Here is a 26,670-nt window from a genome sequence, read left to right as displayed (position 1 = left end):
TCCGATTCCTTTCCGCCTGCTCTTTCTCAGCTCGTATTAGTCCCGCGATCACGGTGTTGACCTGAGTCAGACAGTACTTTGACATATATATCTTCTCTGCTTCCCGGTGACCCTTAGACTTTTCATGTAGCTCAATTCGCTCTGTACCTTTTTTGTATTTAAAAAAAACCTGCGCATGGGTCAGCCCAGCCTTTCCCAAAACACAAAACCTCAGCCTCACAAAACGGGGACCTATCATGGGCCCTCTGAGCTTGTGGGCCCTGGGGCGACCGCCCCCTTGCCCCCACTCTGGCTCCGCTACTGGCTGGACCCACTAGTGAGTGAACAAACATGGAGGGGAGTACTCTGTCATGATGAAGGCCACAGTTTTCTAAATTAAGTTAAACATTGATTTGTTGCTAAATTTACATCTGGGTACCTTACAAACTATCCATCCATCCATCCATTATCGATACCGCTTATCCTCACAAGGGTCGCGGGGCGCACTGGAGCCTATCCCAGCTGTCTTTGGGCAGTAGGCGGGGGACACCCTGAATTGGTTGCCAGCCAATCGCAGGGCACACAGAGACAAACAACCGCACTCACAATCACACCTAGGGGCAATTTAGAGAGTCCAATCAACCTACCATATTGTTTTTGGAATGTGGGAGGAAACTGGAGTACCCGGAGAAAACCCACGCAGGCATGGGGAGAACATACAAACCCCACACAGGGAAGCCGGAGCCGGGATTGAACCCAAGACCTCTGAATTGTGAGGCGGACGTGCTAACCAGTCGACCACCGCGCCGCCCCCTTACAATCTATAGCAACAAAATAAAATAGATGTGATTTTACTTTACAAATACTTTATCATTGTTTAGCTATTGGGCTCTGCCGGCGTTGGCTTTTATCTAGTCGAGTTGCTCTGTGCTTGTCTGTGTGCATTTAGTTTAGTGTACGTGACGTCCGCGAGTCCTCTCCCAGCGTTGAGCTGGACAAGATCCGCCGGTTGTTGCGGGCCTCCCGCCGCCTTCTCAGGTGGGCTGCCCCCTGACTGACCCATCTGTCCCGGTGCTAGTGAAAGTTTAGTCTGACTCGCCAACGGATGGTCGTGTAAAATTAGAGGCGGACCGTCCTATAGCCAGGCACTATTTTTTTCCCCCCTGGAAAAAAAGGTGAATGATGGACAACGGAAGGGTACCCACACCGCAGACGGATGACGAATAACGGACACTCAATTTTTAGTCAAATGCCCAGCTCTGCCAGTAGGACTGCCTTTCCCATGATTCTGAGACACAGAAACAGGAAGTAGTCCTAATTCCGGTATGACAAAAACCTGCTAGCGATTCGATGCGGATGAGATTGAAAACTCGGACGTAATAGGAAGGAATTTGAATTAAAGACAAACTGAAAAGCCTACATTCATCCGTATACAGGACACACCGGATTAAAAGGCGCCCTTCGACTTATGGTCCCAAAAATACAGTAGGAATTTTTTATATAATTGCCAGCCAGTATTATGACAGTCATTATTATCGTGTTAATTTATCAGTGTAATAATAATAATAAGAAGAAGAAGAAGAAGGAGAAGAAAAAAATCTTTAACAGACAATTTTGAGGAAATAGGAGCACTTTGAATAGCGTTTTGACATTTATACTTTTCTTTAAGGGACACCACTGAAACAGCTGTTAACATAGACACAACTGCAGACTGGGATAATAAGCCACCTTGAGGAAAGTGGGAGACCTCTGAGCACTCCAGCACATTCATTGATTTGAACTCAAAAGCTTCCATTTGTCTTGTATGCCCTGTGTGAATTTGAAAGCAATCAGATAAACCACCTTGAAGGAGAAGATTAATATATGACATTTGTTGACATTTCCTGGTGGTGCTGTGACTAATTAAGCAAAGCACTGTCTTCAGGGCAGGACTTAAATTACACACAAGACGCTCAGTCCGGCTTTACCATGTGGAGTTACTAGAGTTCATTGTATGATGAGTCATTAAAATTTAAAATTTATCACCATGCCACATCTACGTGCATCGATAAAAATTTAATTTATTTGCAATTTAGCCCTTAGTGTATGTGATTTTGTAGCAATGGGACATATACTACATGAAAGGGATCACCAACCTTTTTTAAATTGAAAGCTATTTCTTGCTTACTGATTTTCAAAAGGGCTACTAGTTTGATGCACACAAATTTGTCAAATTACTTTTTTTTCTATGTTATTAATAACACAGGTCAACTAAAGGGAGATGCTTGGATTACATTTTTCTTGATGATTTTTTTTTTGCTCTGATACAGAATCTGCCTTTGATTTTTCTCTAGCACATTGGGTTTTCATAATATTAACAATGTAATAACAATAATATAATATGTAATCTGGTAATATATTTATTAATATTTATGAATTAAGGATTAGGTTCAGCAACAGGTGGAACAACAGGCTGGCTGCATGTCTCCCGTTACTGGCCACACTCTTTGGGGGTCGCTACAGGAAATTGACAAAATGATCCAAACTTTAAATCAAAATTGCAGACTCAATTCATGTTTTTGGTCATGTGTTCTTGAGAGTTTTTGGTGGGACTAATCACAAGAGACATGCACTCCAATTTTCATGTTGTTAAGAAAGAAAACATTTTCAAAACATTCCAAGGCTTGTGGCTAAGCCAAGGCCAAGGTGGTCGACTGGTTAGCACGTCTGCCTCACAGTTCAGAGGTCATGGGTTCGATCCTGGCTGCGGCCTCCCTGTGTGGAGTTTGCATGTTCTTCCCGTGCCTGTGTGGGTTTTCTCCGGGTACTTCGGTTTCCTCCCACATTCCAAAAACATGCATGGCAGGTTAATTGATCACTCTAAATTGCCCCTAGGTGTGATTGTGAGTGCGGATGTTTGTCTCTGTGTGCCCTGCGATTGGCTGGCAACCAATTCAGGGTGTCCCCCGCCTACTGCCCGAAGACATCTGGGATAGGCTCCACCACGCCCGCGACCCTTATGAGGATAAGCGGTATGGATAATGGATGGATGGAATGGGTGGCTAAGCCAACTCACTGCTACCAAATATACATATAAAAAAAAAGTCTAATGCCAAAACCATCTCAAAGACTTATTTTATTTTATTATTTTTCACTTGTGTCCCTTCTTATTTACACAAAACATAAGCAAATTATTTTGCATTTAGTTCCATGACTGTTCCAAATGACAACCCACGGTGAACTTAAACTCAAGGTATGTACCGATCCATCACATTTGGCATACAGTCAAACACCTTAAAATATACATTTTTATGGTTTGACCGCTATAACCTGACCTCTGTGGGCAACAATAGGGTCTAAGGTTTTTTTGATGACATGGATAAAAGGCGCTAAAACCACCAATTGTGCTTTGTCATCCCAGCTGTCCATAATAATAATTTAAAAAATCTGTTTGTTTGGTTTTTTTTGCTGCTAGACCCAACCAGATTTACCCAGGGCCCAGTCGACATGGAAATCATCGTAGGCGAGAGCATCGTGTTACCCTGTCAAGTGACCAGCGATCCAGTCCTCGACGTTTCCTTTTCATGGGCCTTTAATGGACAACTCATTGCCAGTGATGACGGTCACTTTGAGTTGGTGGGCGGGGTGAGTGACCTTCCGCTGTCTTCCTCTTCAGAATGTGTGAATGGGCAGTTGACACCTCTTTTCCACCCTTGCTTTCACTTCATCTATGCTGTTCATTTGAAGAGAAAGCTTGACATTGAGATAGTCGTCCTTGAAAAAAAACAGTGCTACTTGTTTCTTCTTGAATAAAACCTTTTAGGCTGTGGCATGGGAGAACTCATAGGTTTGATTTTACTACAATGAATGGATTTGTGTTGCTTGTTCTGTCAAAATACACCTTTTGCTGCTCTTGTGTTCATTTCTTTCTCACTGAGCCTGGCTGCTCTTTTCCTCTCATAAGTTACTTTGACATTGTTGCATACAACAGAAAGCGGATACACATAATTAAAGGTGTCTTTAAAAAGAACGAAAGCATGGCGAAGCCCCAAATGACAGTACACTTTCAGAACAGCCTCACACGCTTCGAGATTAATCATTCTTTGTGTGTGTATGTGTGTTTTCTTATCTGAACAGAGACTCCCTTCCCCAGAAATGCTTGAATGTCCCCAGCTCAGAGAGATTATCAACTTAACTTTGCTGCTTCAAGGAATCTAATTTCCATAATTAAACCATGTTGGCACAACTGCCACATTTTCCTTGCCAATGCCATGAGAACAATTTCCCACTAATTTACCATTTGCCCTTACAAATGCATTGCCTCTACAGTATTTTTCCCTTCTCTGTATAAAGCAGCAAACCTGCAATAGTTCAAACATGAAAGTCTAATTGCTTGCTACGGACCTTTGAAGGTCATGGGAATGTAATGCAAATAGAAAAGGGAGCATAGAAAGCAGGGACATTGTTAAACGGAAAAATGAAATTTCTCGCACATTTTCAAATCTTGAACTTTAATCTTTTTCATCGAAACTACAAGGTTCTGTCTGATTTGACAATCTCTATCGTGATTTGTGGCCTACCTGAAATGGTTGACCTTTGGCTGGAAAAGACTGGAAAATCCTGTGTCAGATTTTTTCTAAAGGCTTCTGTGTTTTCATTATGATTTACTTTTTGACCAAATTATTCATTACATTACATTGCTGCATGTTTTTTATTACATGTTTCCGCACAGTATAGTGACAGTCCTTCAAAAAAAAAAAATAACAACAACAACGCCCAATTAATAATAATAATACAAGGCTAAGCTTCCATATTCACAGTTTGTCACCTGCGGACCGGCATATTTGGTTTCTTTTTTTTCAATATTGTTGCGTATTTTGGCCTTTTCCCAGTGTTGACAGGATTTTTCCCTCTATTTCTCCCTGTTTGTCATGAAAAATGTAGGTTGGATGTTTATCAGCATTTTTTTAATGAATGTTTGTAGTTGGTAAAAAAATTAATTAAATTTTATTTATTTTTTTTTAATTAATCAAGGGCCAATCAGAGCGTGGTGCGTGCGGGCCGCCAATTGCCCATCCCAGGATCCTTTGGAGTGGTGTCAAAGATTGCCTTTTGTCAAAAGACAATAGAAAAAAACTTAGTAGCATGTCTTTAGTCTTCCAGCCAGAAGACACCTATTAACAAAAATCACAATTCACATGACTCTAAAGGCCCCGATACACCAAACCGACGTCGGTGGTCGTGAAGCGTCGTGGCGTCTTTAAGCGCCGTCTGATTGGTGTAATGGCCACCGTCGTAGTGTCGTAACCCGTCTGTAAGCGCCTTGGGGCCGTTTACGTTTGTTGAATCGGCGTCGCCAGTCATGATATTTGGTCACTCTGATTGGCTGTTAGCTAGCAAATCATCGTGCGGAGCACCAACGTGAAAAACAGCGAGCACGCCTCCTCTGCCTTAATCTTCTTACAGGTACAAGAACGAGGGTTGACAAGGTAAGTATTTCACAATACCGTGTCGATAACGTGATGGTTTACTTCGCATGGGAGTTCATCGTGAGCGAAGAATATAGCCGAATGCATTGTTTACGTTGTTATAATTCTCCCCCGGCCAACATCTTTCCGGTTGGAGTTTTCTAACCATGAGAAATGGTGACTACCGCCGCCGATGATATGGAAGGGTATTATATCTTATGCATGCGCAGAAGGTACTTTAATGGTCAGCGTCGCTGTCTGTCGTTGCCTTGTATTCCTCCAGCGTGACGTGCCGACAGCCGGCCGCAAGCCACAGGGGGTAAGCGTCTGTCACTGTCGGCCAGCGTCTTTTTGGTTTATCAGGGCCTTAATTCCTGATTCATGTTGGGCTTTACTCTGTTACTGTATGTGATATCACTTTGAAACAGGCCGTTAAATTAGAATATCTGCAACATCTGCAAAACCTTTTTTTCATCGTCCCTTTTATTTACACCACCTTAAATTTGCCCCAATCCATCCCCTAGTAAGCTGTCACACGCTCTGTAATCTTTCATACAACATAAAGCTTTCTATTCTCCTTGCCAGAGAGCTGCAGGAGATCTGATGATCAGGAATATTCAGCTAAACCACACGGGCAAATACATCTGCGTGGTGGACACGGATGTGGAAAGCCTCTCAGCCGTGGCCGTATTGATCGTGAAAGGTAACAGAACGTCTCCACCGCTCTGGGTACGCTAATTAAAACGGGACTCAGAGCACAGGGTCTTTTTGGAAGCTCTGGAAGGTAGAAATCAAAAATCCCACCCAACTTTCAAAGTGTGTGAAAGTCACAAATTGATCCAAAATACTATTGATACCCTGCGTGTTGGCAAACTGCTTTGCTGCAAAAATATAAAGCACAATTTATCTTAGAGGAGACATTATCCGTGTGTGCTTCTCTCTGGGTGCGTATTGTTCACTCAGGCTTTTAAACTCAAATAGGTTTGGTTTCAGCTGCTGAATGGAGGGAGGCTAAATTGCCCACATTGTCATCAAGATTACCCCACAGGTTTTATTTTCAGTTTTTGTTTCTACTTTCACTCACTTGATTACGACAAATACAACAGGCTTGTTTTTCGGCTAGCCATCTTTCCTCTGTTACGGCCAATAACCTGCACGCATCACTATAAAGGAACCATTTGTCATGAGCTATACATCAGGCTGTACAGACATGTTTTGTTTAATAGCTGATTTGTATGGCAGCTGGGTGAGAGCAGGTCGGCTTCTAGATTGGATCAATGTGCCAAATCGCGGCGCAAATTGACACTACACAAATGTGTTAAATGCCAAACGAGTGGAGAGAGGATGTTCAGCATGAGAATAGGTTAGAAGCATGCACCCGCGGCCCACAACATTAGATACGTACATTATACAAGAGCTGCAAAGGAATCTCTAAAGTTGATAGGCTCACCATCATTAAAACTTACAAAGTGTACAGGCAATATATTCAGTCATGCTGCAGCCTTCTTAACTTCATGCAAGTGTAAAAATATGTTTGCCACTGTACTGGTATTATTATGGCATTGAAAGAATTATTAATTGTGCCATCTTTTTGGATGTTCAACTGCATATGAAAAACTCGGCCTTTATAAAGATAATAATAGACGTTTTTAGAGACATACATGACATATATACTGTACAGGTATATACAGTAATACATAAATGTTTACAATTGAGGATGTAAAGATTGCATTCATGTAAAGATGCACTGCATCATACACAGAGATGTTTGTAATATTTAACTCATCTTTAAAAAGGTGTAGAAAGCAAAGCGGACAGTCAGTATGCTTGTCAGGTTGTTGATTCGGTTGAAAGTTACGTAAAATATCTTGGAGTCAAATAGCAGTAATGTATGAGGACTAAGTGGAAATAAGTCCTGTTCTTAATAGAAGCAATGAAATGCATGTCAAGTGAAGTGAATCCTGCCTGTGTCTCTGCATTATTTATACAGAACATCCCGCTGATGGCAGCTGTCACCAATGTGTCATTCCACACGCATCAAACGGCTTCAAATGTTAGGCAGCAAACCATGAAGCTAGTGGCAACCAAGCGGTGTGTCATTTCAGATATTACTTTACAGTACAACAGCCAGCTGATATGCTGTGAGGAATTCTTGCTACCTATAAATCTGTGGCAAATAACAATGATAGCAATAAGAAAAAGCTCTTTAAAAGAAAGATTAGGATACAAAAATGATTTTCTAATGCCCATAATGGGGAAATCCCAGGTTTACAGCAGTAAAGTGGACAGCAGCAGCTCACACTCTAAAAACAGTTGGGTTAAAAATAACACAATTTTGGACCGATCCACAATTAGGGGCAATTTGACCCACTTTCTTGCATTGTTTTGTATAAAGCAGTCCAATTTTTGGGGTGGTTTTGTTCAAAATTATCCATTTTTGGAAAGGTTTTTGACGCGAAATTGTGTAATTTTTAACCCAACTGTTTTTACTGTGTGCAAGAATATTAATTTCACAGAATCAAAAATCCCAAAATATCTACAGCGGTGGTTCTGAACTGTTGTCACCCTCATTTTCTTATTGTCGCCAAGTTGCATCCGACTTTTAGGTAAATTCAGAACAACAAAGAAATGCATTGGTAAAAAAATGAGCCTTTGAAAACACAAACAGCTACACATGCGTACATGTTCAAAGTGCATGTCAGAGCATAAAATTAAGAAATGTTGCATCGGCCACAGGTTTACACTTAAATCTAGGCACAAATGTCTGCTATATATTGAAGGTCCTTCCCCAAAGTATTATAATTTCTTACGCATAGATATCAAAATAATATTATTTTCCAAATAAAGGCCAAGTCCGACCTGTGATGCACAATATTTAGCTGGGCAGGGGGTTCTCAGTTGACATCCAAGTTTCACTCCTAATTCAGTGACATAACTCCAATTTTTACGTAAATCGGATCATGCTGTAGCTTATCACTAATCTCCACTAACAACCATAGTAAAATCATAATGTCAGTAAACGTTTGTATAAAAAAACTCTTAATGAATATAAAAGAATCCAATTAGAATGCTCTAAGCACGGCCCTAACTGAGCGTGACCATACATTTTTATGCCACTGTGCGAACAGTTCATTGCATGGCATTCATAGCCTCGAAACATCATGTCTTGCTACCAACCCCCAGAAATTGTTACTACCCATTTACGACCCACCCATTAATAATCAATGATCAGCATGTACAGGACATACTGTATTTCCACACCAATGAAAGAGAACCTTCAGAGTACCTGAACAGTAAATGCTACTTCATATACAATCCTCAGATGTGAATGACAAACTGTAAATGAATAGACTGAATATACAGAAGTTAATGTGAATAGTAATACTCAGCAGCATTGTATGAAAAAAAAAAACTGTGCATGTCTTAATAGTCATGTATAAGCAGTTGAGAATGAAATTGAAGTTACTGCACTATGCTACGCATACTTTAATGTAAAGGAGAAAGTAGTCAGCGGCTATGTGTGTGATGGCTGTGCAGCACACGGATCAACAATACAGTGCATACAGTATATGCGGTTGTAAAAGAAACCAGCAATATTAACTGTCAGCAGTGGAGTGACAACTATACATGAATAAATCATAACGGTCTACATACTATTGAGGGCAGTGTTGGTTGGAAAGTCTGACAGCAGCAGGAAAGAAAGACATGCAAAACTTGAAAATGCGCTTCTATGAATTTTTTTATTTATTTTTTTTCAAACACAAAATTATGATGCTGGGGAAAAGAGTTTTTGTCGTGTGAGATGCGTGAAGCGGATCACGGGCTAGGCAGGGAGTGTCACCAAGAGTTGGGGTACACTAAATGGACATAAACACAGGGACCGCTGGCCTTTGCAACTACAGAGTGTGATAATTCTATGCACCCTACATCAGCTACAACAGCTGCCATTTGAAGATCATTTGTGAGGTCACAATCTCTTGTAATTCATCCTCACCCCTGATTGAGTCATTAATTAACAATTGAAAGATGTGTCTGAATACTTTTGACCATAAAGTCTACATTGAACTGGGTACTGCGAGCATTAGGAGGCTTCCTGGATCGTGAATGTTTTATTAAATTTAATTGAACACAGCTCGAGGTAAATTTTTTACAATGTTCTCATAGAACTGAAGGTCAATGATCTTTTTTCTTGGCACTCCAGAATGATCATTCCTCCCTCCCCAGCCCCTCCTAATTATACTTACCGTGGGAGTGTTTTTGAAACCACTCTAGTTAGTACTTCACAAACACTACACTGTGGCATGTTGGCCCTTGGGAAGGTCAGTGCTTGAGGGCGCTACCATGTGGATGAGTTCTAAAATCGTTGTCATTGTCCCTGTCCTCTAGACATGGCGATGATTTGATCATCTCACACTGCTTGTAATATTACCATATCATTTCTATATTAGAACGCAAGGTATTCTCATGTTTACCCAAAACCTTATTTATATTCATAAAGGTCAAGCAAATATTCCCTTACTAAGCAATAAGCATGCGTTTTTGTTTTTTTTATGGGGGTCGGGGGGGTGGGGGGTGGGAGGCTCACTCTTGCTTCATCCAAAAATATGTAATTAAGAAAATGGGAAATAGAGTGTTGATTGCTTTTGATTCTTCATTATTATTTATTAGCAAGGCTATACACTATTTTTTGATGAAGATCGACTAATGAGTTTTACTGAGATCAATATCTCTGTTTTAAGTATAAGTGTGTGCCAGCTGGATGAGAGAACACAAGGTTAATATGGAAATACTGTACCTCACCGAGGGTGCAGGTTGAGTGTACAACGTCAGTATACCACAAAATCTATTGTTTGCTTGTTAAAAAAGATTTAACCCCTTTAAAAATTAGAGTATATAATTTGCTTCTGTTTAAGAGCCACTTTAGTGTGTGAGCCAGGGCTCGGGGCGTTGTTATTCTGCGGTGCACCTCATAGCTCTCTAGTGGTCTATTATTTCTGATGAGCTGACACCTTCATTAGAACAGGAAACACTAGATGAGGATGAAACACTCCTCAAAAGAAGGAGTAATAGAAATAAATGATTAAATGCTGATCCTTCTCAACTATGAGACCCTTTTTCATCTTTAACTTTCTTTTTTTTTTTTTACGTGACTGCCGGCATCTACTCGCGTCTGCTGTTTCATCGATCAATTACCAGGAGGACCATGAAAGGGAAGTATTGCAGCTTGAGTGAATATTAGGGGATAAATTGTGAATTCAATTTTAATTCCTTGTGAAGGGCATCACCTCTCTTCGAACTCAAAACTTAAGAAATATTTCCCCTTGCTAATATCGATTTAAAGGTGTTAAGGCTTTCGGCTAAGGGCTGACAATCACTGGAGGAAATATTTTATTCATGCCAACACGTTCCTTCGAGCTGTGTGAGTGCACGCGTGTAAACCCATGTTGTGTAGTACTGCCCGTGTGCGTACCTCTCAATGTGTGTGTCGTTGTGATCGAGCCAGGCCCGCCCAGCCCACCAGACTCTGTGACAGTAGTGGAGGTGACAGACAGCACAGCCCAGCTTGTGTGGACTCCTGGACGGGACAACGGGAGCCCCCTCATCAATTACATCGTTCAGACCAGGACGCTTTTCACTGTGGGCTGGCAAAGGGTTAACACTGGTAGGAAACCCTTCAAAGAAATGTTCATGTAATTGTACACCTCCTCAGATATCTTGTGGCCCTCCGTAGGGAGATTCAGCTGCCGTGTGTGAAGAGGACAGAGTTAGAGGTCAGCTGCACAGGTGGTTGGTGCCTCACTTAATCGATGTGGTGGTCAGCGGGGCTCACCAAAACCACTTCACACCTGTGTCAGTCAAACCCAAGTCCTCTCCTCGTCAGATTAATACTTGATTGTGGAAGGAGCCATATTTTGTAACTAAAGTGGTGTTAAAGTCAAAATTGACTCTAGGGGCCTCACTGAAGCTGGGGACATATGCCAAAAATCGGGCCAAATTTCAGCATTTTGCCTCCCTTGCAATCAAAGTGAGAAAAGCACTGATTGCAGGGGTGGAGCCAGAACGTGGCTCATGGGTGGGCCTGGAAAATCAGGGTGGGCCTGAATATTCCTCTCTCTGAGCACAATCCTCCTGCCCCGACATATTCTATATTCAAATAAAATGACAAATAAAATGACTTCCTTAGGCAACCACAATTGTGCCATTCTTAATATTCTGGGTGCGCAGTCTGTCAATCTGGGTGGGCCCGTGCACACCCAGGCCCACCCATGGCTCCGCCCCTGACTGATGTCAGATATCACTTAAAAATTATTCTGAGCGATTATCCTGTGGTGTGGGATATGTTAAGAAGGATTTTATCTACCCGGTCGGCTCATAGAACAGTCATGACCAACAATTATAAATGTAATGTACAGAGCTGGGCATTCCATCTCTGTGACGGACCGGTCCGTCTATCAATCAACGACAGACTCCCGTTTTGCTGACGGTTGACGAATGACAGAAAACATTTTAAAATACACGGATTAAGCATAGACTGAAACCAGTTTATTTAGTCCGCCATTTGTCTGCAGGCTGTCATTAGTCTATTTTTCGCGAGGGGGCTTCGATGGCCGCTGCGAGCGCGGGGAGGAAAATAGGCTGTTTGAAATTAGAGGCGGACCGGCCTATAGACGGGTACTATTTTTTACCCCCAGGAAAAATCGGCAAATGACTTGACAACGGAAGGGTACCATGACGAAAAAGGGACGCTCAATTTTTTGTAAAATGCCCAGCTCTGGTAATGTAATTCTTTTCAGAGATAGGAAAAGTACTGCCATTCTGTACTTGAGTAAAAGTACAATTACTTGTATAAAAATGACTTTGGTAAAAGTACTCATTCAAATAATTACTGAAGTAAAAGTAAAAAAGTACAGGCTCTGAGATGGCACTTAGTGAGGCTATTGGATTGGAAATGTTGTCACGCAAAACACCCTTTAAACTGATTGGATTGTTTTTGGGGTTCACAAATTGCAAAATGTTGAAGGTCTTGCTGAGAGCAAACAAATGGAACCAAATGGTCTACCACGCTAATACAGCATGTGATGATAAACTAACATCATTAACCAGGGCCAAGCTAACGAAACGGTAATCATTTAGCTTTACCTCGATATGTTTTCTCAGATTGGACAGGGAGGTCTTGTAGGTGGCAAGCATGTGGACTTTAGGTTTACACAGGACACAATGTATTTGTCAAGAACTGTTCATCAACACACTACACACCATTGATCATTTCACCGAACATTTAAATCACCTCCTGTAGCGGCTAGCATAGCATCTTCTCGGGTGAATTCATAGCTTGAGAAAGAGCATCAACAAGATGAGATGCCCGGGACCGGGTGTAACTCTTTATATGATGGGCGGAGCCATGAATATTTATGTAATTTATTTTTTAATCATCACGCATCATGTAAAAGAAAAGTAACATCCCTGTTTTGAAAATGTATCAAGTAAAAAGTACAGATACTGGTGATAAAATGTAACGGGTAAAAGTAACAAGTATCTAAAAAAAAAAAATACTCTATGAATTACAAAGTACTGGAAAAAAACAAGTAAAGTAACAAAGTAGTTGTACTTCGTTACTTACCATCTCTGATGCTCTTATGATCGTTTATAATGACATTCAAGAGATTTATTTTCATAAATGCAGTGGTTACAATGAGCAATTCAATTCTTACCTTGTGAAAATGTTTGAGTAAACCACTGCCAGTTCTTTGATCATTAATGCTTGCTATGCTAACATTACCTACCAGAAGTATTTTCCCCATTAGACTATATAATGATGCCAAAAAGATTGTGTACACGGACGGGCCCATAGAGTCTTACCAGTCTGCTGTGTCCAAATCATTCCTGTATGCATTCTGTCTTTAGTCACGCCGACACATAGCCTCAGCAATGTGTTTGTATCTTCCTATGTGTGACTCTATGGTCTTCACTAGTTTCAACGGCCTGGCTAAGTGTGCAGCGAGTAAAAAGGTCACAGTGATATATTGTAGCATTCTAGCTCAAGTCACATACATATCTAATTACAGCAGTGGCGACTGCTGGTCATTCAAATGAGGGCAGGCTCAGCCCAGCTTTAGACAGATCATCCAATCATCATGCAGAAACGAGTGTCCAGGCCCACCTACTGCCCCGTAGACCCCAGAGACGCTGAGCATCCGATGGTCGGATGGCATTTATCCAGTGACCGTCCAGTTTCGTACAGTGGAATAACCCACTTAAGGAATGAGTACATGCTCAGCAACACGGCTGTGTAATGAGGGCCGAAATGCAAGGAACACAACAGCATCCACAAAATTCAAACATGCCTAGTATTAGGATGGAAATGATTATACAAGCGGCGGCACGGTGGTCGACTGGTTAGCTAGTCCGCCTCACTCTTCAGAGGTCGTGGGTTCAATCCCGGCTCCGGCCTCCCTGCGTGGAGTTTGCATGTTCTCCCCGTGCCTGCGTGGGTTTCCTCCGGGTACTCCGGTTTCTATATTTAATTGAACATGCATGGTAAGTTGATTGGACACTCTAAATTGCCCCTAGGTGTGATTGTGAGTGAGGATGTTTGTCTCTGCGTGCCCTGCGATTGGCTGGCAACCAATTCAGGGTGTCCCACACCTACTGCCCGTAGACAGCTGGGAGCCCGCGACCCTTGTGAGGATAAGCGGTATGGATAATGAATGAATGAATGAATGAATGATTATACAAGCAAATATGCCTTTCCATCTGCCAAACTATCCCTCCAATAAATTGATAAATGGGTTGGAAACTCCTTAGTGTTCTCTTAATCCATTTGACAATGTGGTTAGTTCATTACACAATTTCATACCTTTTATTGAAATGCTGTGTTTTCCGCCAAGCAGCAAATCTGCTATTTTTCTGGGTTTTTTTTCAGTGATTAACATAAAATTAATGAGAAAAATAAATCTAAAAGTAGTATTTTTAAAAATATTTGTGCAAGATGGTCTGAAGAATAAGACTTTTACAGTGACACTTGAGGGAATGAGAGCCTTGTAATGTACTTGAGTAATTGTCCAGGGTTAAACATCTGAGTTCCAGAAATTGAACAAGTTTTCTCTAGAAGAACATGTAATAGAACTATTGTGTATTAGATAAAAGTATCTTCCAGTACTGGAACTTCTTTACAAGGCTGTACTGCTAAATAATGTGAAACGAGAACTCTGAATGAGTAGTGAGTACTATACTCATTCAAAAATATTTTTCTTCTCAATTTAATTTCAAGTATCCATCCATTTTCTTTCATCGTTGAGGGTCCTTGGGAAGCTGAATGCTATCCCAGGTTATTTTGAGTGAGAAGCAGCGTACACTGTGGACTGATTGTGGCGTAGTCTATACAGATAAACAACCCTACTCACTCATATCTACCCCAACAGGTCATTTAGAGTTTTTCAATTAATCAGGTTGTGAGGAAAATGGGGCATGGGGAACATGCTAACTCCACACAGAGAGGGTCGTGCCTTGGATTTGAATACACAAATCCTGGAGCCCACTAAACCCAGTATGCAAGACATTCCGACCATATTCATCATAGGGCTTGGAAACAACACTTTCAGTCCCACAAGTGATTAGAAGTATCTTTTTGTCACCAACAAGAGGGTCTTAGTACCACCACCAACACAATGTAACAATAGTGTTTCTGTACCTGTAATTTTAGAAGACAAATCCAACCCCCGCACACCCCCCACCCCCCAACCACCACCACCACCAATATCCTTGTTGATGAATGCATAGGCGTTTCTATCTTGCAAGCTAGCTTTTTGCCCTGCGATGCGTTTGTGATTATGAAAATGAACTGGCCCGTGTGATTGGATTGTTGGATGTCAACTGTCAGGGACCTTCAAAACAATGGGGTGGTGAAAAATCATCCATTGCAATAATTTATTCCAGCACTTGGTACTGTGAAATCTAATCTCAGTACATTGCTTGTTCTAAAGATAGAGTGGAACAAGAGTTAAGTCTGTGGCGAATCCTGCGGAGGAAAACGATCCAACAATTTAGAAATAGCCTGAACAGGCAAGAAAATAAAAAAGAAAATGTCCCATGATGGTCGATGGTTCAGCTCTGTGAAGCAAAATAAGAGAAAAACAGATCTTGAACTCTGCCTACAGGTACCTAATCAGGTGAACACAATCTTACATAATTGTAGCTCATAAATTCACAGTTGGGAACAAACAGCTGCTCTTCTCCACTGCAGACTAATCAACCTGGACTTCCAGTGACCATTCAACAGTCTAGACTCCTATCTGCAGTTCACCTCTCAATCATCCAAATTGTCCTGAGATTATGGAGCGCACAATTGGCCCACAAATCCCAGACCCACATTCATTAAAAGTCCTTTTCACTAGCCAACATAATGTTTTCAGCCGCTCTTCTGCATGAGTTGAGATCCCCCTAATATTAACACCAGAAGTTGGTGATGGTATTTTAACACAAAGTATTACACTGTATCTATCCCTGGTGGCCAGTCAATCACAGGACACAAAGAGTCAAAGAGGCAAAACTCACCCAAGTTCAAGGAGAACATAGGACACACAGGAAGGGCAAATATTCAAATCCGTATTCTTTTGTGAGGCTGCGTGGCATGCTAACCAATGTACCTCGCCATGCTGCCTGCACTTTTTCTGTAACAAAAAAAGCATATCATTTCACTTAATTCGGTAGTCAGCTTGTTGTTTTATTATAAATGAATGTTATGTAAGTGTTGTGAAATGACTCCTCTCTTAATGTGAGGATTTGTCAAGTGTTCAGTCCACCGCCATTCGATATGATTTTCTGCAGAATTTCCATGAAGAAGTTGTCTTGATTGTGTGTTTATGTATTTTTGAAGTTCCAGAGACAATTGATGGGAGCAAGCTGACTGCCACTGTGGTGGACCTTAATGCCTGGGTGGAGTATGAGTTCCGGGTATTGGCTAGAAACAGTGTCGGAGTTGGAGAACCCAGCCCTGTGTCAGTCAAGACAAAGACAGAGGATGCAGGTACATTAATTCTATCGTTTAAGATCATTGGGCAAATTGCAACAGGAGTAAAAATAAAACATTTTTCAAGTGTGTCTTTGTCAACATCAGTTTGTCCATTTATGCGTATGTGCAACTTCCTTGTCAGCTTTTGTTTGGGTCTGAATTTGTTTTTAATGGCACCCAAAGTGTTTCCGTTTATGCCATCATTAAAAAAAAAACATTTGTCCTCAGCCAAATTTTAAAACATCTTTGTCAAATTTTTATTTGATTTAAACCAAATTGATTATGTTCCTGATGAGATAAGGTAGCACTAAAATTCCACATTAAAAATCCCATTAAAAATATTCAGAGCCTAAATGTCCTAAGTCTCCTCAAATCATATCATGAGGGTCCAATAAAATTGTGTTCCCTTGAATCCAGAGAAAATTCTCATTCTGGTTAAATCTTTACCTCCTTGAATCCTTGGCAGATGTCTCTGCTCTGTGAGTGCTATTGTTCTTTTTCAAAAGTTTTGTTTGTGGAGGTGTTGACAAGTTCTCTTTTGTGTAGTCCCTGATGCAGCGCCAGGTGATGTGGGCGGAGGAGGCGGAAGCAGGTCAGAGTTGGTCATCACATGGGAGGTAAGTCATCGATCTTATGTTGCTCATTTTTAATAGATCATAAATCCCAGAAGTGTGACACTAACGGCATAAAATTGTTCACGGCTTTGGTCTGTTTACTATTGTTCAACCAATTTTGTGGCTCAGGTAGCTTTCAATCATTGAAAGTCCACTGCTGACTCCATTAGGAGGAGTGCATCAACAGATTGCACTCTTATTGTATCTTTTAAATTGTACATTTAATACAGAGCAATGATGAAAAAAATAATGTGCGTCAGTAAATTGACTCTCTGTCCATACACACATCTCCATCAGCTTGCTTGTTTACCATTCAAAAGCCAATGCTCATGAAACATTTACATTGGTTTTTGGGGCAGTTGTGATTGAGCCCTATGAATTCTGCCTAGCAACTAGTAGCCAAATGTGTGACATGCTGTACACGTGCATACAAATAGAAACTGAGAAATTCAGTTGATCTATTTTGCTATATGGACAGTTAAGTTTTTATATCAGTTTTGTCAAGTGTTGATGTTTGAGATTCATATTAATTGCTGTTTGTTTGACAGTGAAAAAACAACCTCTGCATTAGTTTTTCTGAAATGTAGCCCCACTACTATAAGTTCGTATGAACATATAAAAGACTACACTGGTTAAAATTACAGCAGAGTTTTCTTGTTTTAATTACTAGGCCCCAGTGAGCAGAATGTGGGTATAAAAATCTGAATTCAGTTTATGAAGAAATTCCTCATTCCTGTTAAAATGTCGAGAGCTTCATTCTCATTTTTATGACAGAAGGGCTCATAAATTTGTTAAGCACAGTGTGTAAGGTGAAATAACGTTTTCAGAAGATACACTGTTGTGAGCTTGGACACTTTTAAAGTCATTTTCTTCATTCCATATTGTCAGGTGGGTCTCAAAAGCAATTTGAGGGTCACACAAACCGATCGCGTCGGCCCAAGGGCGGGATGAACGTGAGTGGTTTGTATATGTTTTAATATCACTATAGTTTTGTGTTTCAATCTCAGCCTGTCCCCGAAGAACTACAGAATGGCGAAAGCTTTGGTTACATCATTGCTTTCCGCGCCTTTGGAGAAGTCAGCTGGACCCACGTGGCCACCTCTGCCCCTGGCGCATCTCGCTATGTGTACCGCAATGAAAGCATTGCGCCCTTTTCCCCATTCCATGTCAAAGTTGGCACATATAACAGCAAAGGACAGGGTCCCTTCAGCCCCGTGGTCACCATCTACTCTGCAGAGATAGGTAAGCCAATGAGCACCAGAAAAATGTTTGCAAGGCTGCAAAACTTTGTGAATGCCAAAAGAGGACAAAGGTCACAGAAGTGGTTTTGTTGAAAGCGCTCGAGAAAACCACGAGGCGTGCTGTGCAGGCAAATAAATCTTTAAATCGAGGGTTGAAAAGGGTGGAGATTTTCAAACACAAAGAAGATTGCTTGGAAATATCACATGTTTTTAAAACTCGAAATCCACTGACATTTACATTCACGCGCTCTGAAAGGGTCGTGCTGCTGGATTATTGCCATCATTTTGAGATGCTACCAATGTAATTCACGTTTAGAGAGACAGATTTATTCTTTGTGCGGAAATAAGAAGGCAGTGATGCTAAGTCCGGCTCATATTGTCTGCTTCAGAGCCAAGTGGGCTGCCAGTGGGAATTTGGGCCAGAAGTGTCTCAGCCTATGAGATTGAAGTGAATTGGCAGGCTCTCTCCTTCACCCCTGAAAGGGTTCTCGGCTATGAGGTACATTTTACATTCTTCCAGTTGAGAAACAGAAATCTCACGCAACGCAATTAAAATATTCAACATCAACCTGGTCATTTGTTGCCCAGGAAAAGGTTGGTTCAGCTTGGTTGATGCTATAGCCGAAATTATATAGCACTTTGTACCATTGCGACAGGCAACATGACAGACTGTTTGCACTGGAACAAAAGAAAATTGCCCGCCCGCACTTTACTTTTCACCGTGCGGTCAATTACAGGGTCACATAGTCAATACAGTGGCCACTCACAACGCTGGATCTCATGTCAAAATGCTGAGAAGCGCCATCGCCACAAATAAAACTGTTTATGCTCTCAAAGGTTTTGAGTTCAAAAGAACTAAGAGTTTGTTACCCCAAATGTGGCATCTTGATTTCCAGCCTACCACCAAAAAGCTTGTCTTGAATTCAAAAACATGTTGTTTTAATGAATGCAAACAGAAGTGTACAGCATAGGCTAGGTGATATTATTCCTTACGGGTAATATTGCTCTCCTCTGAATGATAATAAATCACATACTCTTTGGATTACGCAAAAAGTTAATTTTTATTGCAAAGTTATTACTATCCGAAGATTTGACTTAGAGGTCTGACTCCACAGATTGTGATGATGCGACTGAAAAAAAGTATCTATTTGCTTAAAATTGTCCATCTCATAGTTTCGTTTGGTGCCATTTCATATCTAATAGATGAGAGTATCTAGAGGGCAAACAGTAGTTTTATTTCTTTTCAGTCTAGAGTGAATGTGTGAAAATATCAATATGTTCTTTTTGAGATTGTCACAATACCCTATGAGAGTATTTATTAAAAACATTATGCCTTAAAGTTGGCCCTTTAAGGTACTAGAGTATTGATTTTTTATTGATTTTTTTAAGCGAGACATAGTAAATTAAATGCATGTGTATCTATGACACTATTTTTATTGTTAGTATTTCTATTACACTGTACGTTATCTATCCATCTTAAAATGTCCAGAAGGTCATATTTTTATAACTGAAAAAATAATGTCAATGAAATATTGTTTTGATTAAAAAAGTAATTTTGATAATAGAATTTTGGGCCCTTGTGAGATATGGTTTGGGGATCCAACGTGACGTAATTGGACTACTGCGTCCATCTTATTGAATGGTTTAATATCTCTGAACATCTATTAAGTTTATCACAGTCATTTTCTGCTCAGACATAGTGCTCTTCGGTTTGCTGGCAAAGTAAGAAGTTACTCCGAGTAAAATGAAATAAAGACCCCCCCGACTAACATCTCAGCGGATAGCTCAAATGCTGTGATCTCTCTTCATACGATACAGTCGGAGGTTATCATTTAACAATACCACATGCTGACACATCCAAAACAAACAGTTCTAATGGTTTTGTGGAGCATGTAAAATGAGATGCTTTTGTCCATTATTTTTCCGTGACTTCAAGTCGTAACAGTTTGATTCGGTTCATGCCAATCGATGTCCCACGTAGGTGGTGTACTGGGAAGACGACACAAAACCAGAGACCATGGGAAAGGTTCGCGTTCCGTGGAACCACACCTCGGTTACAGTTAGCGGCTTGGCAGGGCACACGCAGTATTTCCTGACTGTCAGCGCCTTCAACACAGCGGGCACCGGCCCCTTCCTTCCTGCAATCAATGTTACCACGAAAAAACCTCGTAAGTCTTCGAGACACCCTGCTGCTCTGCTGCTTGATTGTGTTTACACTAGGATGATTATCTCGCGGTACATACTATGGATGGTGCTGTGTTCTGTTTGTACCTCCGTGTTGGTTTTTGATGTTCTCTGCAATGTCTTGGAAGACAAAGTCAATTACTGAGTACATCCATTGTATTTCCAGTGCAAAAATGACTTGCTCTCTATTTCACCATTAGAAAGGTGTCAGACTTGGCCAAAATTTCCACCTCCCTCTTCTGTCCCTCGCTGGCCCGCACTCACGGCATGTGCACACCTGCCTTGACTTTCTTATATTATAATATAATATAATAATTAGTGCAGTTTTCCTGATTCTGTGGATTTGGTCAGTTCATCTATTGTACGGATTAATTATTTGAGTTGGTCTTTTTATGCATTCTACAAGTTGGTCATTAATAATGAAGAGAGGAGCAATCACATGCTTTATGACATGCAGTAACACACATGCATGCGCGTGGTGCATGAGCCTCCATTAATTCTTTGACATACACTGGACATTGCGTGCTCATTTGCATGACGTACCATGGACTTCATTGACTCTGGAATAGTTTTACTGGTTGAATTTATTTCTGTTGTGCACCTTGGCAGTTAACATGAATAACTGGAGAAAGGAGCCATCAAATTAATTACTGTATATCACACGTATTGCAAAAGTGGATTGCTGTGTATTAATCACTGTCTGTATGCAATGGTTCTTAAACAAATTTATACCAAACGCCAACCCCAAAAATACTTAGCTCTATAAGTACTACCGCCATGACTAATATTAAAACACAGTAGTCTAGTAGGTCAAAGTGTTTATCAAAAGCGAGGCAGTGTTTTATTCCTACAAAGTATATGTAATAATATCGTCAGCCACTGTAACCCTATGCGCCGTTTGAACTTTAACAGTGCTCTTAAATGTAAGAAAATTAGAAAAAAAAGTGGCTGAAATGTTTATTTTAAAATGCATTGCACATATTTAAGTTAATGAGGCAAAATGATTAAATAAATGTACTAAACTTAGTTTAAGATTCAAGTTGATTGAACTTTAAAGTTAAATACAGTACAACTGAACTGTACTTAGACAGTGATTCTTTTGCATACCACTTGAGAGAAATTGCATAGCACTAGTAGTAGAATCACTGCTGTATCTCTGCAGTGTGAAAACCTACTTTTAAACAACAAAATATGGATGCTAATCCCTGGCAACGAAAGCTGAATCAATCATGTGAATCGCTTGACACTCTCCAAGTTGTGAGACAGTTTTGATATAACAGGTTTTGATATAGTACTGTAAGTGTACATTGGTTCTCTGACTGGCAGATGCAGTTCCAACTGGCTGGGTCATCTGCTTCCCCGTATTGGAATTGTGTAATATAGTTACACCTGCTTGTTGTCTTTCCAAAATATTTTCATTTTGTATCACATAACTTGCTCGCTCTCTTACTTGCACTGCTGCGCTCCAAATATGTGTGGCACATTGACAGTCTAGCGGGAACTGAACTTCCTCATTTTGAGTGTTCCAATATTTGATCATTGATCACTGAAAATTATGAATAATGAACCATATTCATTTAGATCTGTATCACAATAATTTCTGTCACACAAACACCACAAAGTGTTTTGTTGCCACTCTCCTGTAATATTTTGCTGCCTCTCTTTGATTTGATTCTTGCCTCAGTGGGATTACAGTATGTTTTGTCATTTGTGACAGCTTCTAACTTTGCAAATGTATCATGTCACAGCACCATCCCAACCGCCACTGGACATTGAATGGACTCTAATTGGCTCCCAACTGTCTCTCTACTGGGAGCCTGTGGTGGCACTGGAGTCCGAGTCAGAAGTCACAGGTTACCAAGTGAGTTATCACATACAGTCTGGTAACAATGCCATGTACAATTCTTAACACATTTATAAGATACACGCCTAAGGTAGTGTTTATAACACAGCTTTGCTAAATGAGCAACTTTGGACAGTCCTTGCAGGTGCTGGCTGTGTGGGTTCAGTTCCCTCTCAGTGACGGTGGGAATGTGAGTGTGAACAGTTGCCTGTCTCTTTATGTACCTTGACTGGCGACTAGTCCAGGCTGTAGTCAGCCTTTTGCCTGAAGTCAGCTGGCTAGGCTTCAGCTCCCCACGAACCTGAACAAGATAATCAAATAAAAAAGGGATAGATGGTAGGCAATTTAAAGTAAAGAAACATTATTTTGATTATTTTTCTTCGGCTTATTTTTTTTATATCACAAAGTCCTTCCTTTTGAATAAGGGTTGGGTAGACTTCTTATATTTGTTACCAAGTATATAATGGACGTGTTCATTTCACCCACCTTTTTCCTATTTAGTTGTCATACAGGAGAAGTCAACTCAAAGATGTAAACACGCTCACAACAAGCAATTCAACAGCTGAGCTGATGCTCCCTGAGGTTGACGATGAATACATCATTCACATTCAGTCCCTGAGTGAAGGAGGCCTGGGCCCTGCTTCAGATGCCATTCGAGTCCACCAGTTTAGTAAGCACCTTCTTTCACCTTTGAGTGGTTCAAGAAAACAGCACATGCACTTGCATAAAAGTGAAACATTGACTGCTACACTTTTATTTGCCAACAATAAATGCAATGTGTTATTTCAATGTTGTATGCTTCATACCACTGAGTACGCTGACCATGACATAAGGCTAAGATGGGTCCTCAGTACGAACGAGCTCTGTTTTTCTCAGATTGAGCCACTCTCCAAATGATGTTACTTCACACTTTTGAAAGGAGGTCATTTGGTCCTGAGCTCACACAACATTGCTTGAGTCCCCATCCCAAAGAGTGGGCTCAAACCAGTTTATATTTGGCTGAATATTTCTGGCAAAGGCCATTACCACACAAAATTACTGTCCTGTGTGACTCCACAGGGTCTCGTCATCAAGTGTAGATGCCCATTTCCATATAAAGCTTCCTTTTATGTTCAGTCCCCAAAAACAGCAGTTGAGAAAGGTGTAAGTCTAAATACTATATGACTAAAATGTATTTCTTTATGAGCTCCTTCCTTGAAGTATGTGGCACGTGTTCATAGAAACTCCTCCGAAGCTTCACAGCTTTTTCGTTATATTACAAGCACAACGTTGTTGTCATTTCCTGAGTAAGAAGTTGTAATATTACGAGGAACATTTCTTTTATCATTATCATTATTATTATTATATATCACAACTATAATTGGAACTTTCCGACTTTACTCTAGTATTTGTATTCTTTACTCGTAGTGTGGCCCTAATACTCCTACTGTATATACACGGATGCCGGCCAAGACTAAACAAACCCTTTCAAACCAGTCCTGCAATATTGCACACGAAAAGGTCTGCCACACAGAAAGCTTTTTTGCACCGCGCTCCATCTGCTGGGTCTGGCAGGTCACTGTCCCAGCAAAAAGTGGCAACCAGTCTGTGGATTGGCACAAAATTTGGTAGGGTTACTGATTGACCCATGCACTGGCAATCTTTATAAAGATATGTGGAAATTAGGGGTGTGCATCTCACCAATAACCTTCTCAGGCTCAAATTAAGTTTTAGTAATAGTTTAGTAGTACTTCTGAGTAAAAAAAAAAAAGGCTCATATAACATGAATGTGTATTATTTAGGGGATTAGCAATTAGTTGTTGCGAATCTGGAACACCTGCCTGGAGAGGGATAAAAGACTATTTGTTATGTATCTCGATACATGGGGTACGATATAATTCAAGAACGGTAAATGTTCTAGTGGAACCATTAAATTCGATTCAGTAGGATAATGATTCACTATGCTACGGCTGTAGGTTTCGTCATGTTTATAACAACATGTAGAAACTTTCCAAAGGCCAAAATATTCAAGGTAATTAGATTCAAAGAAACAACAAATCATTAGCAACACCAAACCGATTTATACTTATTAATATCTGGTCTGCACCTCGCATAAAAGATGACTTAATTACCAAAGGTGGCCTTTGTCAGCCCGTTACAGAGTGCCCGTCAGTATTTCAGGCAGATCCACCTGGGCCTAGTCTGTCCCTCGGTGGTGAAAGCCAATCGGCCTCGAGAACATCTTTTCAAACATCACACGCAGGCGCTGCACAAGTAGAAAAATAAAGAAAACAAATCAAATAAAAACAACGGACACACACGCGCACACACAGCATGGTGATTGTTGAAATAAAAACAATATGGGACACGTTATTGTGGTCTCTAAGACCGAAAGGTATTTATTATAGTTTTATTTTTTATTTGCCCTTTATTTGGCTGCGTGTCAAGTAGGCGGTACCTATGTGAGACGTGATACCGGTAAGTCCATTTTTGACGCCGTTTGGCTGACTCGGACCGATTGGGCGGGCCTGAAATATTGACAAGAACTAACAGACGCTATAGCACTGACAAATGCCACCTCTGTTAATAACATTTCTCGATACATGGGGTGCGATATCATTTTCTGATTCACATTGATCAACACACCTATTGGTTACACGCCTAGTGGAAATTTGTGTGCTCGAATAAACTAACCAAGCAACATTTGCCTGTCAAAATGTGTTAATTTGATAAACATACTGCCAGCATATCACGTTTACTTTTTATGCAAACTGCCACCATAGATCAGCATTTACTGTATCTTATTAACAGAGTACCAGGATAGGCCAGCCCAATTCACATTCTTTGAAAGCCACATTTTTAGTCACTTTAACCATCTGTTTTTGCAGCGCTGGGCATCGGCCCTCCTTCTCCACTGGCACCACGTGGGTCGATTGCATATGCAGGACGGAAATCCGGGGACGGAGAGCCGATGCCCAGCTCTGTTTTTGTATCTTCTAGTTATATCTCTGAGATATCACTTTTAAGCAAGAATTAATGAGCTCAGAGAAGCTTTTTAACATAGGTTTATACCTTCTGTGTGTGCTACAGGTATGAGTGCTCGCGGCTCAAGAGCCTTGAATGCGGATGCATCGCTGCCCTCCCTGCTCCTCGCCATTGCAATATCAACATTCAGGTCGACACTGTGATGCATTTGCTTTGTTTATTTATTTATTTATTTACTTACATTTTAACCTGTGTCTTTTTCTTATTTGGAAATGTTTTTCGGGTATGAGGTAGAAGAGGAGTCGAAGCACTGTCGGTCTCCATTTCAGCTTTTTATTTCTTCTCTACACTAGAATAATGCAGATGCCTTACTCCCTTTCATGTGCCACAGTAGTTTCAACCTTCCTATCAATATGGTCCCATATACAGACTCTCATTAATGAAGATCTTTGTCTATTCCGGACAACTGCGATGGGAACTGGTGTTTTGTATTTTGGGGGTTTTTCTCCCTCTGTCTGAATCGGCAAGCAGGAGCACAATCCTTCACACGCGTCCGTGCCTTTCAAGCTCATTGACAGAGGAGAACGACATTACAGCCATCTTCATCTTTACTTGCTTGTTGGCGGTCCCGTCCCAGATTCCAACTCATAAAAGTCAATTTACCTTGTGTGATTTGATTATGGAGCGCTCCGTTTAGCATGAGGGCTCCTCAAGGTTTTTATGCTTCAGAGCAGTCCTTGTGCTTTTCTGCAACTGATGGATTGGACTTTACTGTGCATTTCCCAAGACTGCATCTGCAGTGAGATTGAGTCAGAAAGGTCTTCAACTTCCACAGCAGTGCGAAAACAATCAGACTTCAACTGTAATTTTGCTTGGGGGTGTGAGGATCAATACATCACAAGGTAACTCAAATAAATAGATGGCACTTTATACGCCAGCATTTGTGGATAAATATTGAGGGATCACAATTAAACATTTTTACCAAAACAATGACTAGGCCATGTGCTGATGTATTTTTGAGCTTGTGTACAATGTGGGCTAAAAACAAAAGGGTCATTGCTGCAATTTGTAAGCATTCAGTGTCTGTTATGTCTGGTGAACAATCATCAGTATATTGTAACCATATGGAAGGCCTTGGTATTACTGTGGGTATTCAGTATCAAATATGGAATAGAATGGAAATAAAAGAGAGAAGAATTAAGGAGAAATTGGCCAGTTAAGCATTAGGAAGTCATGTTTTTCATATTTTCACCTAACATCATAATAACTTGGACAGTTTACAAATCCCATTACTGGCAAAGAAAATAATTAAGTTCAGCATAAGTAACAATTAAAAAATTCAGTCTCTCATGTCTTATCACCACCATTATTCAGTTCGTCACGCCAT

General features: G+C 40.7%; 1 protein-coding gene across 1 annotated transcript in view; it reads left to right on the top strand.

The window, feature by feature from the left end:
* Nucleotides 1-25,637, top strand: part of cntn3a.2 (contactin 3a, tandem duplicate 2) — an 85,457-nt gene extending 59,820 nt beyond the window's left edge. The window contains exons 13-23 of the mRNA XM_086051346.1: nucleotides 3,434-3,603; nucleotides 6,012-6,129; nucleotides 10,930-11,088; nucleotides 16,303-16,452; nucleotides 16,984-17,054; nucleotides 18,059-18,293; nucleotides 18,682-18,791; nucleotides 20,274-20,460; nucleotides 22,225-22,337; nucleotides 22,821-22,989; nucleotides 25,389-25,637. Coding sequence (XP_085907472.1) covers nucleotides 3,434-3,603; nucleotides 6,012-6,129; nucleotides 10,930-11,088; nucleotides 16,303-16,452; nucleotides 16,984-17,054; nucleotides 18,059-18,293; nucleotides 18,682-18,791; nucleotides 20,274-20,460; nucleotides 22,225-22,337; nucleotides 22,821-22,989; nucleotides 25,389-25,486 — 1,580 coding nt within the window. The 3' untranslated portion in view covers nucleotides 25,487-25,637. The remainder of the gene's footprint in view (nucleotides 1-3,433; nucleotides 3,604-6,011; nucleotides 6,130-10,929; nucleotides 11,089-16,302; nucleotides 16,453-16,983; nucleotides 17,055-18,058; nucleotides 18,294-18,681; nucleotides 18,792-20,273; nucleotides 20,461-22,224; nucleotides 22,338-22,820; nucleotides 22,990-25,388) is intronic.
* The last annotated feature ends 1,033 nt before the right edge of the window (nucleotides 25,638-26,670 follow it).

Source organism: Filicampus tigris, chromosome 1 (assembly GCF_054856515.1).
Source record: "Filicampus tigris isolate MCC_2025a chromosome 1, RoL_Ftig_1.0, whole genome shotgun sequence".
Classification (NCBI taxonomy): Eukaryota; Metazoa; Chordata; class Actinopteri; order Syngnathiformes; family Syngnathidae; genus Filicampus; species Filicampus tigris.
The sequence above is the reverse complement of the archived record's forward strand: the minus strand, read 5'-3'. Positions and strand labels throughout refer to the sequence as shown.